Source organism: Anas acuta, chromosome 3, assembly GCF_963932015.1.
Source record: "Anas acuta chromosome 3, bAnaAcu1.1, whole genome shotgun sequence".
NCBI classification, from domain to species: domain Eukaryota; kingdom Metazoa; phylum Chordata; class Aves; order Anseriformes; family Anatidae; genus Anas; species Anas acuta.
The window spans coordinates 112,525,982-112,541,874 of NC_088981.1; the positions used below are offsets into that span (position 1 = coordinate 112,525,982).

The window sequence follows — 15,893 nt, forward strand, 5'->3', positions numbered from 1 at the left end:
GATTTTACATGGATGGCAGACTGTTAAATAACTGCATTAGCAGAGGAATCATAGAATCACGAAGTAATAACATAAGCCGAGTTGGAAGGGACCCATAAGAATCATCGAGTCCAACTCCTGGGTCCCCAAAGGACCACCGAAAAAAATCAGACCATGCGTCTGACAGCACTGTCCAAACATTTCTTGAACTCACATCGTCACATCCTGAAAGTGCTCATTTATCTCCCCTGACGCAAAAGATAATTTCTTGTGATTATCTCAGGTACAGATACATACATTTGTTTGCCTTTGTTTGTTCAGATGAATCCAGTCAGGATCAACAAGGAAAAGCAGAAGGAATTTTACCACCCTATCACTGACAGTTAACATATTTGGACAATTATTTGAAATAAAGCAAGTAGAATGATATAGTAGTAAAAATCCTTTGCTTATTTGACTCTGAAGCAGATTTTAAAGATACACAGATGCTTTTCAAAATTAACCCAAGGTCCATCTTCCTAATCAAATACTCATGTATTCACACCACTGATAAATTTCAGATTCTTTTCTTTTTAGATTTCTTTTTAGAGTTTCACACTGACTAGCTGTTGCCAGAATCGGACTATGAGATGAGGTGGGTCTTTGTATGGATTTTACACGTTCATACAATATTCATTGTATGTTATATATATATAAAATACATCTATACAAAGTAAAAGGAAGAAAGAAACCCTGAATATCAGTTTTCTATTTGACATCTGAAACTTGGGATGTAATTAGGATCTTTCCATGGACGGAAAGATTGCTCCTTCATTCCAATCCAGAAACAGCTAAATGATTTGAGACATTTTTTAGGTTATGTCAAAAATACTCTTGGCAAAAGCCTGTTAAATCAGAGCAAAACCATTGACAAAACATTGATTTAACAGAGTACATCATATTGTGTAATAACAATCTACTGTTTACTTGCTCAGCCAAGATTTTGACAGTTATCAATCTATACCATACTCCTAACACATATAAAAATTAAATAGAAGATCTATTTGCATTTTGGAAACTCAGCCTGGGATCAGCTTATCAGGTTATTATATATAAAAGCTCCAGAAGCCAAGGTAATTGAGTACATACACATTTAGGAATGCAATTGATTCTGAAGACCCATGAGTGAAATGTCTTACATATTTAATTCCTCTTACTAAACAGCCTAAATAGGAAGCTGTTGTGTTCAGGATGTAAAAAGCAGACCTGTGTACAGAGACACATAGATGCCTATATATGAACAACACATAAATCTATGTGATTGGTATCAAAGGCCCAAAGACTGACAGCGAAAATCAGGAAACACCAGGATAGTGGCTGCCTGCACTACCTTCATTCTTTTTATTTTATAAGCACTACAAGACAATCTGTAACCATTGATAAAATTGTTTTTTCCATTCAATCTAGTCAACAGTTTGCTTTTTTCCTCTTCATTATTGAACATGTGGCTACAATTATGTGAACATAATTATTCATTTCCTTCTGCTTTTTTTTTTTTTTATTTTTCTATAGGATTCTTAATATTGGTACCTTAGTCTTTCACAAATGGTAACATTTTCTCAGCCTCCAAGTGAAAAGTAGAGGCATTATCTGTATTTTGGGACCAGAAAAATAATAATATCAAAATGCTTAAAAGAAACCATATTTTCCCTTCCTGAAATCTGTTTCCTCATTTACAATGCACGTGCTATCTTCTGAAAAAAATAAGTCATGAAGACTATACAGCATAGACTCAGGACCAGAACAGGTGCATCATATGCACCAAATAAATAAGGTGGCTGCTTTGTAGAAAAAGTACATCATAGTCATAACAAGAGTTATGCTAAGATGATTCAGACTACCCTAAGAACATGTTGTACCACAATATGAACATACAGATAAAAACAAATATATAATGATTTATATCACTTCACAGCTTGGTTTTCCTGAAAGTGAATGCAGGCAAAACATTTAAAAAATTCTGACAGCTTCACACAGCCAGAAGAACAACATTGGATAAATGATTTGAGTCTGAGGCTCCACTCAGTGAGATCCATCCCAATCAGATGCTGAGCAGCATCTCTGTATCACCAGGTAGTGGTCGCTGTGTCTACTATGTCAACTATGGGGAAGAAAGATTTATGGGAAAGAAAACATCTGATCAAGTGCTCTCATTCTAAGAAAAGGGCACAAAATGTGCAAAAACACAAACCGGTACTCCCAGACTATTCCTAATGGTGTATTTGCTCCTGAGGTACAAAGAAGACCTCTGCTCAAAAGCATGCTTGCTATGCCTCTGGTACTAAGCAGTTCTTGCTACATTAATTTATTTATTTATTCTTTTTCAATAACCTCCTTAACTTGTAGTGACCGTCCTAGAGGAGTAGCTCCAAATTTGCCCTCTACTGTTTGGCTTTGTTGAATGTGGAAATACCTAAAAGTAGCATCTCAACTCTTCTCTGGGGAAAGAAAATAAAATTATTAAATGAGGTAGATTCTGTGCCTTAAAATAAATACATCTGAATAAGGTGAACAAGCAACAGCTAATGTTAGAATAGAAAACTCAGGACACTGCTTTTCATGCATCTGATGTTTTTCATGCATTCGTTGAAGAAAAGACAAGTTTTCATAAAAGGTCAGAAAAGAGTTCATCATTTACAATTTAAAATTTCTGTAAAATGTCCCCGTTAAAGCTATTTTCTGGTACTCTAACATATTAAAAATGAAATACTGCCCATTTTCTCAAGTAATCTAAAGTCAAGTCTTACAATCGAGACATAGAAAAAGAAAAAAAATATATTTTTAAATAAGAAATTGATAAAACAATCTTATGCCTGAAGGTGGGCCGTTCTAAACCAGCGCATTCCTCACCGCCAAATGACAGACACTTTGCCACCGAGCTTGTTTGGTACAGCAGTAAGAGCATTTGATCTGTAGAACAGGTTGAGACTTTTCAAATTTTTTAGTATTATGGAAAAAATGCATACTCAGAACTACAAAACCTATTCTACTATGTAAATTGAACAACTTTTTTTTTCTTTAAAGGAGCCATTGTTTTTAGTCACGCAAAAATCTTTCAAAAAAACTCAAACAATACAAAACTTCCAAAATCAAGTTTGAGAATTGCAACCACAGCAATTAATGTCAGAGATGCAATTTACAACAGAAAAGAAAAAATATTCCTACCAATGCGCTACCATAATGTAAATGATAACCCCATTTAAAAGTAAATGCACACATAACAATTAAATACTACTTACTAGAGAAAAAGTCCCTTCTCTTTTCCATCACATGTGAGAAGTGCTAACAAATTCACAGTGCTGCCACTCAGGGAATTTTTTGTATTACAAACTTATTTTCCAATTTGATTTCTTCCAGGGCAGGTGTGCCACGTGTTTGCTGCAAATGCATGTATGTTGTTTAATTTACTCTACAGTAGGAGAAGAATGAATGGTGGAAGGATTTTTCCCAGATGGTTTATGTGAACTCCTTTATCCCATTCATGTAAACACACAGCGTGTTCCGGTTTGCTGAGTTGTATATACACCCTATGACTTAGTACAAAGTCTGAATGTTTAGTTAGCCAGAAGATTGTTTCCATCCTGTGATTCATTAGGTCCCTATGGTACCCTCAACTTCCTTTATTTTGTACAATCACAAATTATATTAGTTTGTCTTATTTTGATAACCCCTCTAATTAATGTCCTGCACAGGAAACTTTATTACTGTTTTAAAACAGACTCATAAAACAAGGACTTTTCCCGTTACTGGGGTGGCATAAGTGACAGTTGCATATAACTTTGTGATCAAGAGTGAACAGTGCTTCACACTGCTTGTTTATATCAGTGGGCAATTGCTGTTAATGAATGCGCTGTTTTCAATTCTTTCTCTTTAAAAAGGAATGTCAGAAATTCTACAATTACACATATAAGGTTACAAGTGTAACAGCTCAAAAACACAGTAAAAAAACCTGAAACTATATGATCTGAGAACAGCACACTTGCGTGATTACAATCCAGTTTGCTAATGAATAATGAGTGCAATTCAGGTTTAAAAAAAAAAAGTTGTAGGATTATGACATAAAGAACCCCAAAATACCTATCCTTGTTTCTGTTTAAATCCTCATTGTTTCCTACTTCTTTCTCACACTGCTAGTGCCTTTTTCTCTGGACAGGCAAGTGAAGGAGATTTCCCTCTTTCTCCTTTCTTAAAAAAAAATGGTTAAGAGGGGCAGCAGTCAAGCTGGGAAGCAAAGACAGCACATCGTGTTTGTGTAGAATATGTTTGGCCCTTTGAGAACACAAAATTCACACCACTCATGTTACAGCACTTCACGTTTCACATCACTAAACCCGTCCTTACACTTGCTCTGCGTTTTCACCTTCCCTTTTTCCAGTTGTGGTAATCTACTTAATCTTTAAGACCCTACTATAAAAAAAACAACTTACTCTGAGTTTATTATGGACTTGCTAAGGAGTTGATGTATGGCTGAATCTTTGCAACTCACTGTAGGTGTCCTATAATGCCATGGGCTTAAAAAATCTAAATCTCCCAGCATAGATTATCCACCTGTTAACTTGTATTCTGTGCTTTGGTCCAGACCAAAGGACTGATTCTCAATTAAGTACACTGCCTGTGTAAAAGGCAATTAATTTTCAAGAGTAATAAACCAGAAAAAAATAAAAGTGACCTATGTCTATATGCAGTGCTCATATATGAATATATATAACATGAAAGCTAAATCAAATTCAAAAGGAAGCAGGAGTGGAATATTAGTAATGATTAGATAGCAGCACAAATTATGTGAAATCAAAGTCTTCCATAGGGAGACAAGGGCAAATGATAGGAGAAAAAAACCACCAACAACAAACAGATATAATGTACAACATGATTTGGGGCAAGTGAAGTCCCTTTAAGTTGACATTATTGCATTCTAAAAAAGCCAACTGAGTAGGTTTGACTTAAATCATTTGACATCAATTGAAGAGATCAGAGTCCTTCTCCTAGCAGACACACTTCAGCTGACAGGGAGTAAACCACAACTCCATTAACATGAATTCTGTCATTCATGACAGTCTCAGTGATGACTTATCACAGTTTACAAAGAATTCCAGTGGAGAAAACACTTAAAGGATGTAGTCCAAGGCTGCTGTGATGTGCTGTGGCAGTCTTTCATAGATAGATAAGGTTACTTACCAGTACTTGGGACTTCTGAGTTCTGCAGTTGAAAAGCACATTTATATTTTTGGTGTGTATATGTGTAATTTTTCATGTCCCTTGAGTGAACTCATTGCTACTGCTAAAACGTCTTCCACTGGGGATAAAAAAAATCTACTGTCTTCTCAGAAGCCATCCAATATGTCAGAAACAAAACATAATGCACTGAAATTCAGATTCTCTAGTACTACTACCATAGTCATCACGTCTAGAGAATTAACTGCTGGTAGTTGACTGATAATAAATACCCAGATAGTATGCTCCCAGCATAAGGCAGATAACTCCTTAGCAGCTTTTGATTTATGTAGCACATCATCATCTTATTGTCCATCAGCCTTCAAAGAGGACATCTGAAGCAGCAACATGGAGATCTGACCCTAACAAGAGGGGATGAGATAACTATTTTTTAATAGCAGTATAATGTTACTACATTTTCCATTGATTCAGCCCAGCTTTCATACAATACATAGTTAAAGAGGAATTCTTAAGAATTTCGTTTTTTTTTTTAAACCAACTTTACCAAAATGAAAAAAAAGACAATAGAATGTGCAACTAAAAGAGCTTGTTCCACTTTGAATGGTAAATTGTTTACGAACTTGTCCCCTGCTGATTAATATCTTTTTCAATTCCCCGTCAAACCCTTTTTTGTAGGCAAAATTTGCTTTGCAACAAAGACATCTACTACTTGCATCTCTCCATAAAGAACATTACAACCTTGTTTGGAACCTCTAGTCTTAGCACACATAAATAGTTTAAGGGTTAATATTAAGACATCCATACATATCAGTTATTGAACAAATACTTGAGTTCAAACTAAAACTTACTAAAACTTTCATTGTGTTAAATTATGCCTGAACAAAATAGGTACAGAGCTTTATCATTCTACTGGGTTTTTGTTTTTATATTGTTTGATATAATCAAAGTTTTACCATTTGCATAACTAAATATATGTAAAGAAATTCAAACTCATTTTAGTATTCTGACGCAAATTAGATGCAATTAATCTCTCAACATTTATGCCTATCTCCAAGATATTCAAACCCCAGACAACTGCTAAAGGATCCCTTTATTAGACAGCCGAGGAAATAAATTCCTCAAGAGGTGATTCATCTCATCTAATGCAGAAACTAATTTTAGGATGATGTGGATCACCCTCTTGAGATGCTCGTTTCCTTCCATGCAGTGCTATATACTTCTAGCAGAATTTAACTTACGTGAAGATGTGTACAACCTATTACATATTGTTCAAAACAGAAAAAGATTGATCATAAAATGTGATGCAGACTAAGAGAAGTCTGTTTTTCAAGAATTTGACTTGTTAGTGCAGTCATCTGCTACAGCAGCCGAACTTCATAAAGTATATAATGGGTTGAAATAGTGACCATATAAATCTGTCCAGATCAGCCCCTGATTTAATAGGGTTCAGATCAAATTTGAAAATAGGAAGCTAGAACTATAAACCTCAGAGATATCAAAAGTCAACCAATCAAAGGTAATCAAGCTGGCAACTTATTTTTGAATTCAGAAGCTCAAATCTGGACTTAATCAACAAGTATGCTCTCTTCTTACAAATGTTTACTATGAAAGATGTGTGCAACGTGCCAGCTTTACTTCAGGCATAAAAGTAATTTCTACAGTTTAGCCTTATACATGTATTATGAATGACAAAATGGACATGAATTTTGAGAAGTCATTAAATTACATAATGATAACTATGTAGTCCATTAACATGAATAATATGGCAAAAACTAGGCAGTAAGCAATAAATTTTCATCTGCAGCCAGATTCAATTACAAAACTAGTTTTTTTTTCTAGTGCTGTATATACCCACACCAACACGGACCTCTAAAGTAAAAATTCGGTGTAAACATCATCATAACAGCTCGACAAGGATGTGCGGTTTTAAGGGATGCTAAATGTGCAAAAATCCCTATCAGAAGTCCAGAGTATGTAAAAAGCCCATGATTTAAGAGTTCCGGCATGCGAATGTCAGAGGTCAAAACAATGAGCTATTAAAGATACTTTCACTTCCTCAGAAACAAAGTGCTGTCTTGGGCTCGGAGGTGAAAGGTTAGAAAAGCTGTTTATCTGCCGCTCTGTTCCCATTCTTCCTTCTGTCAGGAAATCCTACATGCTCCTACGCCACGCTCAGGGTTAACCCTGGGTCATGGGCATTCCCGCAGTAACTGCCCGGCGTTGATTTAAGTACGAAGACCACATGGCTGCAGGTTGCATTTCCTCAAAATGCACATTTGGCTGTAAAGGTCTGCTGAGCCTTGGTGGAAGGTAAAAGCCTAGCTGCTTCACCACATTATTGCTAAAGGAAGAGCGAAGCCACAGCCATCGGTTTTCATAATTTATTATTTGGTCATTATAGCTAGAATAAAAAAAATCCAGATATCTGCCCTGGAGCAGCATGCTTAACCAGTGGGAAACCTGGAGAGAGGGGGAGAGATTGTTCCTTCCCCTTTTCGGGGCAGGATCAGGCAGAGAGAGAGGAGCATAACAAGCAAAGGATCCACAGCACCGCTGGGTGATGCAGGGAAAGGGATACGCACTGCTGGGCTGCGGAGCTGTGAACACAAAGCAGCTACACAGAGCTGGAAGGGCCCCCGAAGTGTCTGCTGCTACGCAGGAAGCCACCGAACGGCTGCTGGATTAAGTGCAAAGCTGAAGGAAAGCACCTGCCTGCAGGCAAAGAGTGGGCAGGGAGAGGTTTATTTATAATCGCCTCTGTCTGTGGTCTGCCCCATTCTGAATTTTCTCAGTTTACAAAAGTTTATACATCTCGTTAATGTTGTTAACAAACCTACCTTGAAATTTAAAAAACCTGTCTGGTTGTTGAAGGAGCTCATTATAAAGAAAACGTCAAGGAACTCGTGGCCCAACGCTCTAGCTGACCCAAGGAATCATCAAATATAAATACTAGGTACAATATCTATTAGCATTATATGCATACATTAGTTTCATACAACGTGCATACCTAATCATACATATTGGTAATTTCGTTTGAAGAATCACTATAAGAAGAAACCCAACATCGTTACACTTCCCAAGCTGCAGGCGACACAAAGGAGCACACCTTTATGCACACAACGTCAGGCAGCAGATTCGTGCCACAGTGTATAACGCTAACGTTCATTTATCAGAAAATACTTTTGATCCTAAATAAAAAAACATGGTGATTTTAGATTTGCTATTACAGACAGGTTCAAAACTACCTCATTTTTTTCCACCTTTTTTTTTTTTCAGTAATTTTAGATTATTTATTCAACACTTTCATTGGCTTTCAATAAAGAAAAATATTTACTACCAAATTATTTTTGACAGAAATCAAAACATTCAATAGCAAAAATATTTAAACATAAATATTAAGCAAATAATAATGCATTAACACAAATACTAAGACATAAAAATTACAGAAGAAATCTTGAGATGACTTCGTAGGCTTTTCTTTTTAAGAAGAAGTATTTTTTACGGAATAAAAATACATCAGCTTTATTCCCGATGTTAGGTGAGTTTGCAGATATCAGAGAAATACAGTGTATAACCATAATCAAAGCGTGCCCTCTCTATCTGCAAGCCTAGAAGTAGCTTCTTCAGATTATCATGGACAGAACAACACCCCCAGTTTCTGTACTTTATTTGTTTCTAAAACCAGAACAAGCTGTTTTAGTCATTTGATCATTAAATTTTTATATTTTTGCAAGGAGTTTTAGAGCACAGACTATTGTAGCAGTTATGTTCTTACCAGATTTATCAGCTGAGTGTGGACGATATCTTCCACCAATATTGCAGACTCATGGAGCGGCCTGCGAGCATCTCCTAAGGAAAACCTGAAAGAAATAAATTTATTGCAAGGTTATGAAAACGAGTTAAATAGAAACAAAGTAGGTGGTCTCAAAATAAAAAACATCTGAATAAGAACAACAAGCTTAATACACCTGTATACCATATGGAAATGGATCACTGCCTGTGTTGCAAGGAATATAAATCAAAGTGAGTAATCTGATTGTAGCGACAAAAGAGATGCAAGAATGTATTTGAACATACATAGCGAAAAAAGGCTGAAAAGTGCAGGAGAAAGGAGGAAAATCCAGTTCGTTAAGGAAAGCATTAAAAAAAAAAAAAAAAGTAGGCAAAGCTGTAGCTTGGGCTCCGCTAGCAGCCTGTATTTGCAGTCCCCTTCACCTACAAAATTACCAAATAACTATGTTAATAGGTAAACTATTACCAGGTATTTTATCCCATATCTACATGTTAGTGACAAGATATGGAAAGAACTACTAGAAATGAGGGTAAACATTTTTTACATACTAATATATGAGAAGCTCTTACAGTCTGCATTGCAAGACTAAATGACTCGAGGTCAAGAAGAGATGATAGTGTTCATATACCATCACAAACAAAAGGCAAAGCAATTGGAATAGGGAACATAACATGGGAGATTGGGATGATAGGCTTTTTGCAAGACTATCTTCAGCCATAAATAACAGAACTTGCTCTCTACACCTGCCTTCACTGCTAGTCACTCAGCTAGAGCTAGAGCTCTTTTGCTCTGAGATGTGCAGTGGACATTACCATTACCAGCTTTCTGGTAAAGACTGTAGGTACTGCAGAAAGCCTTCTGGCTCACTCCAGAGCCTGTGCTTTTCCCATACAGTGCCCCCGAAGTCCTACAAAACTGTTCATCTTCAGTGTGAATGGTGTGCTTCAGGTCCAGATCCAGAGCACTTAAATTGAAATGTTCAGGACATCCATCTAGACTTTCAGATTTATTACTTGTAGCTGTTAACCTTCAGAGAGGCAGCTGATGACCCAGTGAAGGTCTTTTAGTGTCCAAAATGACCGTAGATGGCAACCAAAGTTCCCTCCTAACCATTCAAGGTCAGTGAGTCCAGAGAGCTGTCTGCTCCTCCCTAAGCAGATACCGTCATCTGGGTAGTTGAACGGTCATCTAGAAGAAGGAAAAGGGCTCTTATTCTATGTAGTTTTCCCTTATCACATAAGGCACAAAAATATGTTATTTGCTTTAGCTGGCTACTATTTGTTTTTCGCTTCCAAACCCCTACGTTTTCAGTTCAGTGCCATGTAGTGGATATGGGGTATTTAAGCTTCCTAGCTATGATTCTCCATGCCTTGAGAATTTCCCCACCACCACCTTATTTATTTATTTATTTTTTAATGCTAAACAAAGCCTTGAAAAAATGTGTTAATGTATCAACCATACTACTCACTAAAGAAGGATGCTATAAGTGAGTAACTCTGGTTTTGCTTTCTCAGCTATTTTTGTAAACGACAGAGGATTCAAGAACACCAAAATCCTTCACTTTCTCTTATCTCAGTTCTTTTGCTAGCATAAAAAAGAAGGACACATTTTTCCTTGTTGTGATGAACAGAATTAAAAACTGACTCAAGCATTTTCAGAGTAAGCATTAAATGTTGTCCTGCTACTTATGAACAAAGGATCAGAGCAACTTGCCAGTGCTGGGAGGCAGACCAGAGCTGTGGTCTGCAGCTGCTTGGACACCTGCACATCACAGCTTTCCTAAAAGCTGGATCTCTCAGTCAGAACAAACCAGCTGAGATCTGGTGTCTAAGTGGACTTCAGCAGGCACAATATTTTTGAAATAAAATTATTCCAACAATGGAAGTCTCCAGAAATCAAAGGCAGTCATGAAACCCAAGTCATTAATCATTCTTAAGGCTGACTGGTTGCTCTATTTCCAGTCGCTCCATATCTGACTTTTGGCTAAATTATTTTTAAAACTTAAAGCTGTTAATTCCAAAGCGGTTGCAATGGGGCCCAACAAGGGCTCACTGAAAATACCTTATCATTCCACGAATATCGAAATAAAAAAGCTATTCCAGTCTTACTTCAGTATAGCAGTGAAAGACCACTTGGTGATTTCAAATATTGCCTCAGGGCATTTCTAAAAAGCCCTGCTCTCTTTCCACCCAAAAATGAGCTTTTAAAATTAGAAAACATATGCAGGAAAATATATTCACTGTAACTGAAATGCTACAGGCCAAAAGTAACATTGCAGTTTCTTATTAAAATAGTTTAATTTTATTTATAAGATTAAAATATTCATGGGTGATTGGTTATATCAATTATTTTCTTACAGATGAATTCCTTCTCCTGCAGTAAAATAAAACAATATTTACAAACAACTTATTTTTTACTATGGAATCACAGTACTTAAAGAGGTACACAGTAGCATTTTTTTCCTTTATCTAGTAATGAAATGATATCCAGTATTCCTCACACACCTTTTGAAATTTTAATGATATTCAATTTCACCTTGACATCTCTAAGAGCACAGCACAAACACTCAGGCAACATCTAAGCGTGCCCCACTGTTCTGCGCTAGTTGTAGGTGGAGAAAATTACACTCTATCTTTGTTCACTATCGTTTGTCTCTTATTTAGACTATCAGCAATTTAAAGAGATGCTCATGTTTTATAACGTATTGTACAACATCTCTAAAGTAGGGACAACTCAGTAATTTTCTTCTCTATTATGCAGGAGTGCACGCATACACGAATTATAATGTCTGACACTTCCTAAGACTACAAGCACAGAACAGCAGACCAGATCCTATTAAATATTTTATAAACTGCAAATACCTGTATATTATATAGGAAATACATATAAAAGTAGAAATATTTATTACGATATTACACTGGAATGTAAAATAATATGAAAAAAGTCACAGATTTAAAACAATTGCTCATAAATGATAAAGCATAAGTATTTCATTTTTATGAGTTATGCATATGTAAATTGCTAGAAAAAAATGTTTTTTTCTAATCACACCATGCATACAAGAACTGAATTCAGCCATTACAATCATAATATGTTGTTCGTTCTCACTTTTCTTTAATCTTTTTGAATAATTTATTTTTCTTTCTAAAATTTAAAATACAAACCAAAAAATATATATGTAAGAGAGTGGTAAATGCCTGGTTGCTAGCATTATGATCTTGAACATCAAATACTTTTGTTCATAGATTTATTAACAACCATGCAAAGGGAAGCTTTTCTGGTTTCCTTTTTCTGAAAACAATAAAGCACAAGAACAAAACTATTTTTAAGGCAGAGTACTGACTCTACACTGAGATACCTTCCCTGTCTCAGAGGTAACTGTCAGCTCCAAACATGGCATGAAATGTAGAAGAGATGCAATCAAGATACTAAATATTGACTGACACCAAATCTTTTTGCTCCATTCTGATGCAAAGGAGATGTTAGGAGATGCTGAAATTCTGCACTGGAACACAAAGAAAAGAGTTATAACAAAATGCAATACTTGTTTACATAGAAAATCAAGTTGAAAATCAAGTTCCAGGTGCACCTACTTTCTCTCTATGTCTGTTCCACTCTTTCTCTTTCTGACTTCAGAAGCTATTTGTATCTTGGTTTGCCTTCACTGTTTTCCCATGTAACTTCTGCCAACTCCTTTCCCACATACAGAAATCTAGATGCTGAAATCTAGATGTGTTCTCAGCAAAAAGCAAAAACCACTACACCTCCTCACAGCTGCTTAGTGTTGTGTGTTTTGTTTTTTTTAAAGAAAATGGATTTTTTAGATGCTAAAAAGGTTTGCGTTTGATACTTGCTAATTACATTTGCAAAGCATTTGATATGTTTCTTACCATCAGCTCTATATTCTAACATGTTTATAGTATATTGTATATACTATACATAGTATAATATATGTATATTATCTTAAAATACAAAACACAAATGATTTTTTAACCCTTTCTGCTACTGGAAATAATGCAATATGGAGGTAATTGCAAATTCACAAGCAGTAAAGTAGTAAACTCTTCTGTTTTTGTCCCTGCATTTCTCATTGTATTTTTCCATAGCAGAATAAACATTGAGTGAAGAATCAGGAGCTCAGATTTTTGCCAAGTTACAGAACATGAGGTATGTTAAGAGCCAAAGGAAAATCCTAAAAAAAAAAAAAAAAAAAGCAAAAAAGGAAACCAAAATTTGGTGCCCTTGCTTCTGGTGACTGAAACTAAAGTTGGTATTTTAATATAACTTATGAATTTCATTTCACATTTGCTTTGTTTTTTAATGGTTTGTTTGTTAGAGAGTCCTTAAAAGAACTTTCCATTTGCTTGAAATATAAGTAAGTCTTCCTACGAATCATATACAAATTCTGTTGAAAATAGAAAAGAGCAGTTTCTCCACAGGTAAATACTGAAGAGGAAATATAGTAAAATACATTAGCGGTTCATCAAAATGGTAAATCGATATGGAAGACTGTCCTGACAATAGAAGCATCTACCCATTATGCATGTCATTCAGTAAAGTAAAGCTTTCTTAGATGATCCAATTTCAAAGGTTTGTCTGTTCTAAGGAAACATTTTTACAAGGGGGTGATCAACTTACGCGTGTTTTCACAGAAGTATTAAAATAGTAGCATGGAGAAAGAAAAGACTGCTGCAGCTCTTTTATTGTTTACTTTTAGCTTTTATTTCTAATTTATTTAAGTTTCTGTAATGATATTTCCTGGCTCATCAAAACGACTAAATGTCCAACCCACTAAGTGGAATATCACGGCATACTATGTGTAAACACACGCACGTATATATAGACTTGGCACGTGCTAAGACACAACATCTACTCATGGTACAGAGACCTCCGTTGGAAGAGCCTCAAAATCTTGGGCAGCTACAGAAGCAGATAAAGCTACATTTCTTGGGGTTTTAAAAGCTTGCAGAGGTATCGGGCCAGGCACAGCACAGACTTGCTTCAAAAACCCTGATGCAGAGCTCTCCAGGTGGCCAGACCACCAGGAGAGTAGACTGTGGAGACAGAAGGCTGCTGCAATCTCCCATCCTCCACAGACTTGAAAAGCTATACTGGCCAGAAAGGAAGTAAAACCAGGGTGGCTGGGAGTGCACTAAGCTAGAATAAATAGTTTCCTTTACTGGGACTTCTATTGAGTTTATACCATAACAAAGCTGCCCCAACTCATGTGGAATTTACCACCTTGAATAAATTTGATGAATCTAACCTAGGAAAAGTATAAAAGCAGTGAGGTAGGCTGCTGGGAAATATTCATTTTTTCTTTTCTGGAAATCCCTATCAAATTTTCCTGTTCTGTTTCTACTTGACAGGAACAGAGATGGTCCCTCCAGACTTCATTTTTTTTTATGTACCTGAAAATCTCAAATAGGGCATACCTTTCTGCAGCCCAGAGGTATTATTTGTTGCTACCTGCCAGCCTGATTCAGCACTATTGTTTCCCAGTAATACCCCAACTCAGTTGCTTCCCATCGATACACTTATATTCCGTAACACTTATTTTTCATCTGTTGCAAGAGTGGTTTGTGTCTATCCATCTACCTAGCACAAAAACTTTTTTCCTGCTACAGTGAGAAGGGAAGGAAAGAAGCAATAGAAAATACATTTCCGAGAAAAACAAAGAAGTACAAATAGACCTCCCCAGCACATGGAATCTATGATGAGCAGACCCTGAAAGACCAGTTAATGGAATGTGATACAATATAGTTAGGAGAAGCAATGAACTTCACCACTACAAAACTAATATAACTGATTTCTCAGGTGCAGAAAAAATAAAAGAAATAATAATTTCTCTTTCCTGATTTCCTAGTTCAAATTACAGAGGAGAGCTTCAGAGATTCACACACTGTGCCCATCATAGACCTGACAATCATTCTGGACATGGGAGTGTCAGGCTGGGGGTTAGGAAAAGGTTCTGCACCCAGAGGTGGTCAGGCACCGGGACAGGATAGTGGTCACAGTACCAAGCCTGATGGAGTTCAAGAAATGTTTGGACAACGCTCTCAGACGGAGGGTCTAGTTTTGGGTGGTCCTGTGTGGAACATGGAGGTGGACACAACAGTCCTTGTAGGTCCCTTACAACAGGAGGCATTCCATGATTCTAAACACTAAGGAACACTGGAAGACCCTCAATAACCTGATCAGAGAAACAAGCCCTTTCCTTGCTGTCTTACAGGGATAGCCCAGACGACCCTCAGCCCCATGGTCCAGGGGTGACAGCCAGCAGAGGTAGCTCTCCAGAGCATTTTGCAGAGTGAGGGGGGTTCCTGCCTGCAGGGACTGGAGGTTCATCAGGGAAAGAGCACCTCAGGATTACCCAAGACTCTTTATGGGATATTTAGGGTAAGGACCATAGGCAGGAAAAGGGAGGGGTCAAGGTAATTTAGGGAGGAACATGTGGAAGAACAGAGGAGTATAGGGAGATGGGAATAAAAAGTGCTGTTGTAAATGAGCTGACAGTCAGTGTGCTGGTCATGCCCAGCCTGTCCACATATCAAAGTGGTCATACATTTGGGCTGGATATCAGAGAGACCGGAGGGTCTGTAAGTTGGCTGCTGGAGGGACCAGGGGGTCCAGGCCAGCTGCTGGGCAGACTGGGGAGCCTTTTGGTTGAATGAGAGACCCATTTGTATATGTGTTTCTGTGACTGAGGACTGAAAATCCCCAGTATTGAATAACTGAGCTTGAAGCTACTGGATTTGGCTATTCCTTATTTAGGGTGCATGTGCTGAAGAACCAGATTCAGAAGAGGTGTGTCTGTAAAGTATTTGCCCATAGAGAAACACACCAAAAATATACAACAGAGAGAGCATCATCAATTAAAATTCAATAAATATCAAAGGAGCTTGGAAGG

At 36.9% G+C, this 15,893-nt stretch overlaps 1 protein-coding gene across 4 annotated transcripts in view; it reads right to left on the reverse strand.

Annotated features, from left to right (window-relative positions):
- SUPT3H (SPT3 homolog, SAGA and STAGA complex component) overlaps positions 1–15,893 on the reverse strand; it is a 279,570-nt gene that overhangs the window by 127,862 nt on the left and 135,815 nt on the right. For all 4 annotated transcript variants that reach the window (XM_068678801.1, XM_068678800.1, XM_068678803.1 and 1 more), the window contains one exon: positions 8,966–9,050. In XM_068678801.1, coding sequence (XP_068534902.1) covers positions 8,966–9,050 — 85 coding nt within the window. The remainder of the gene's footprint in view (positions 1–8,965; positions 9,051–15,893) is intronic.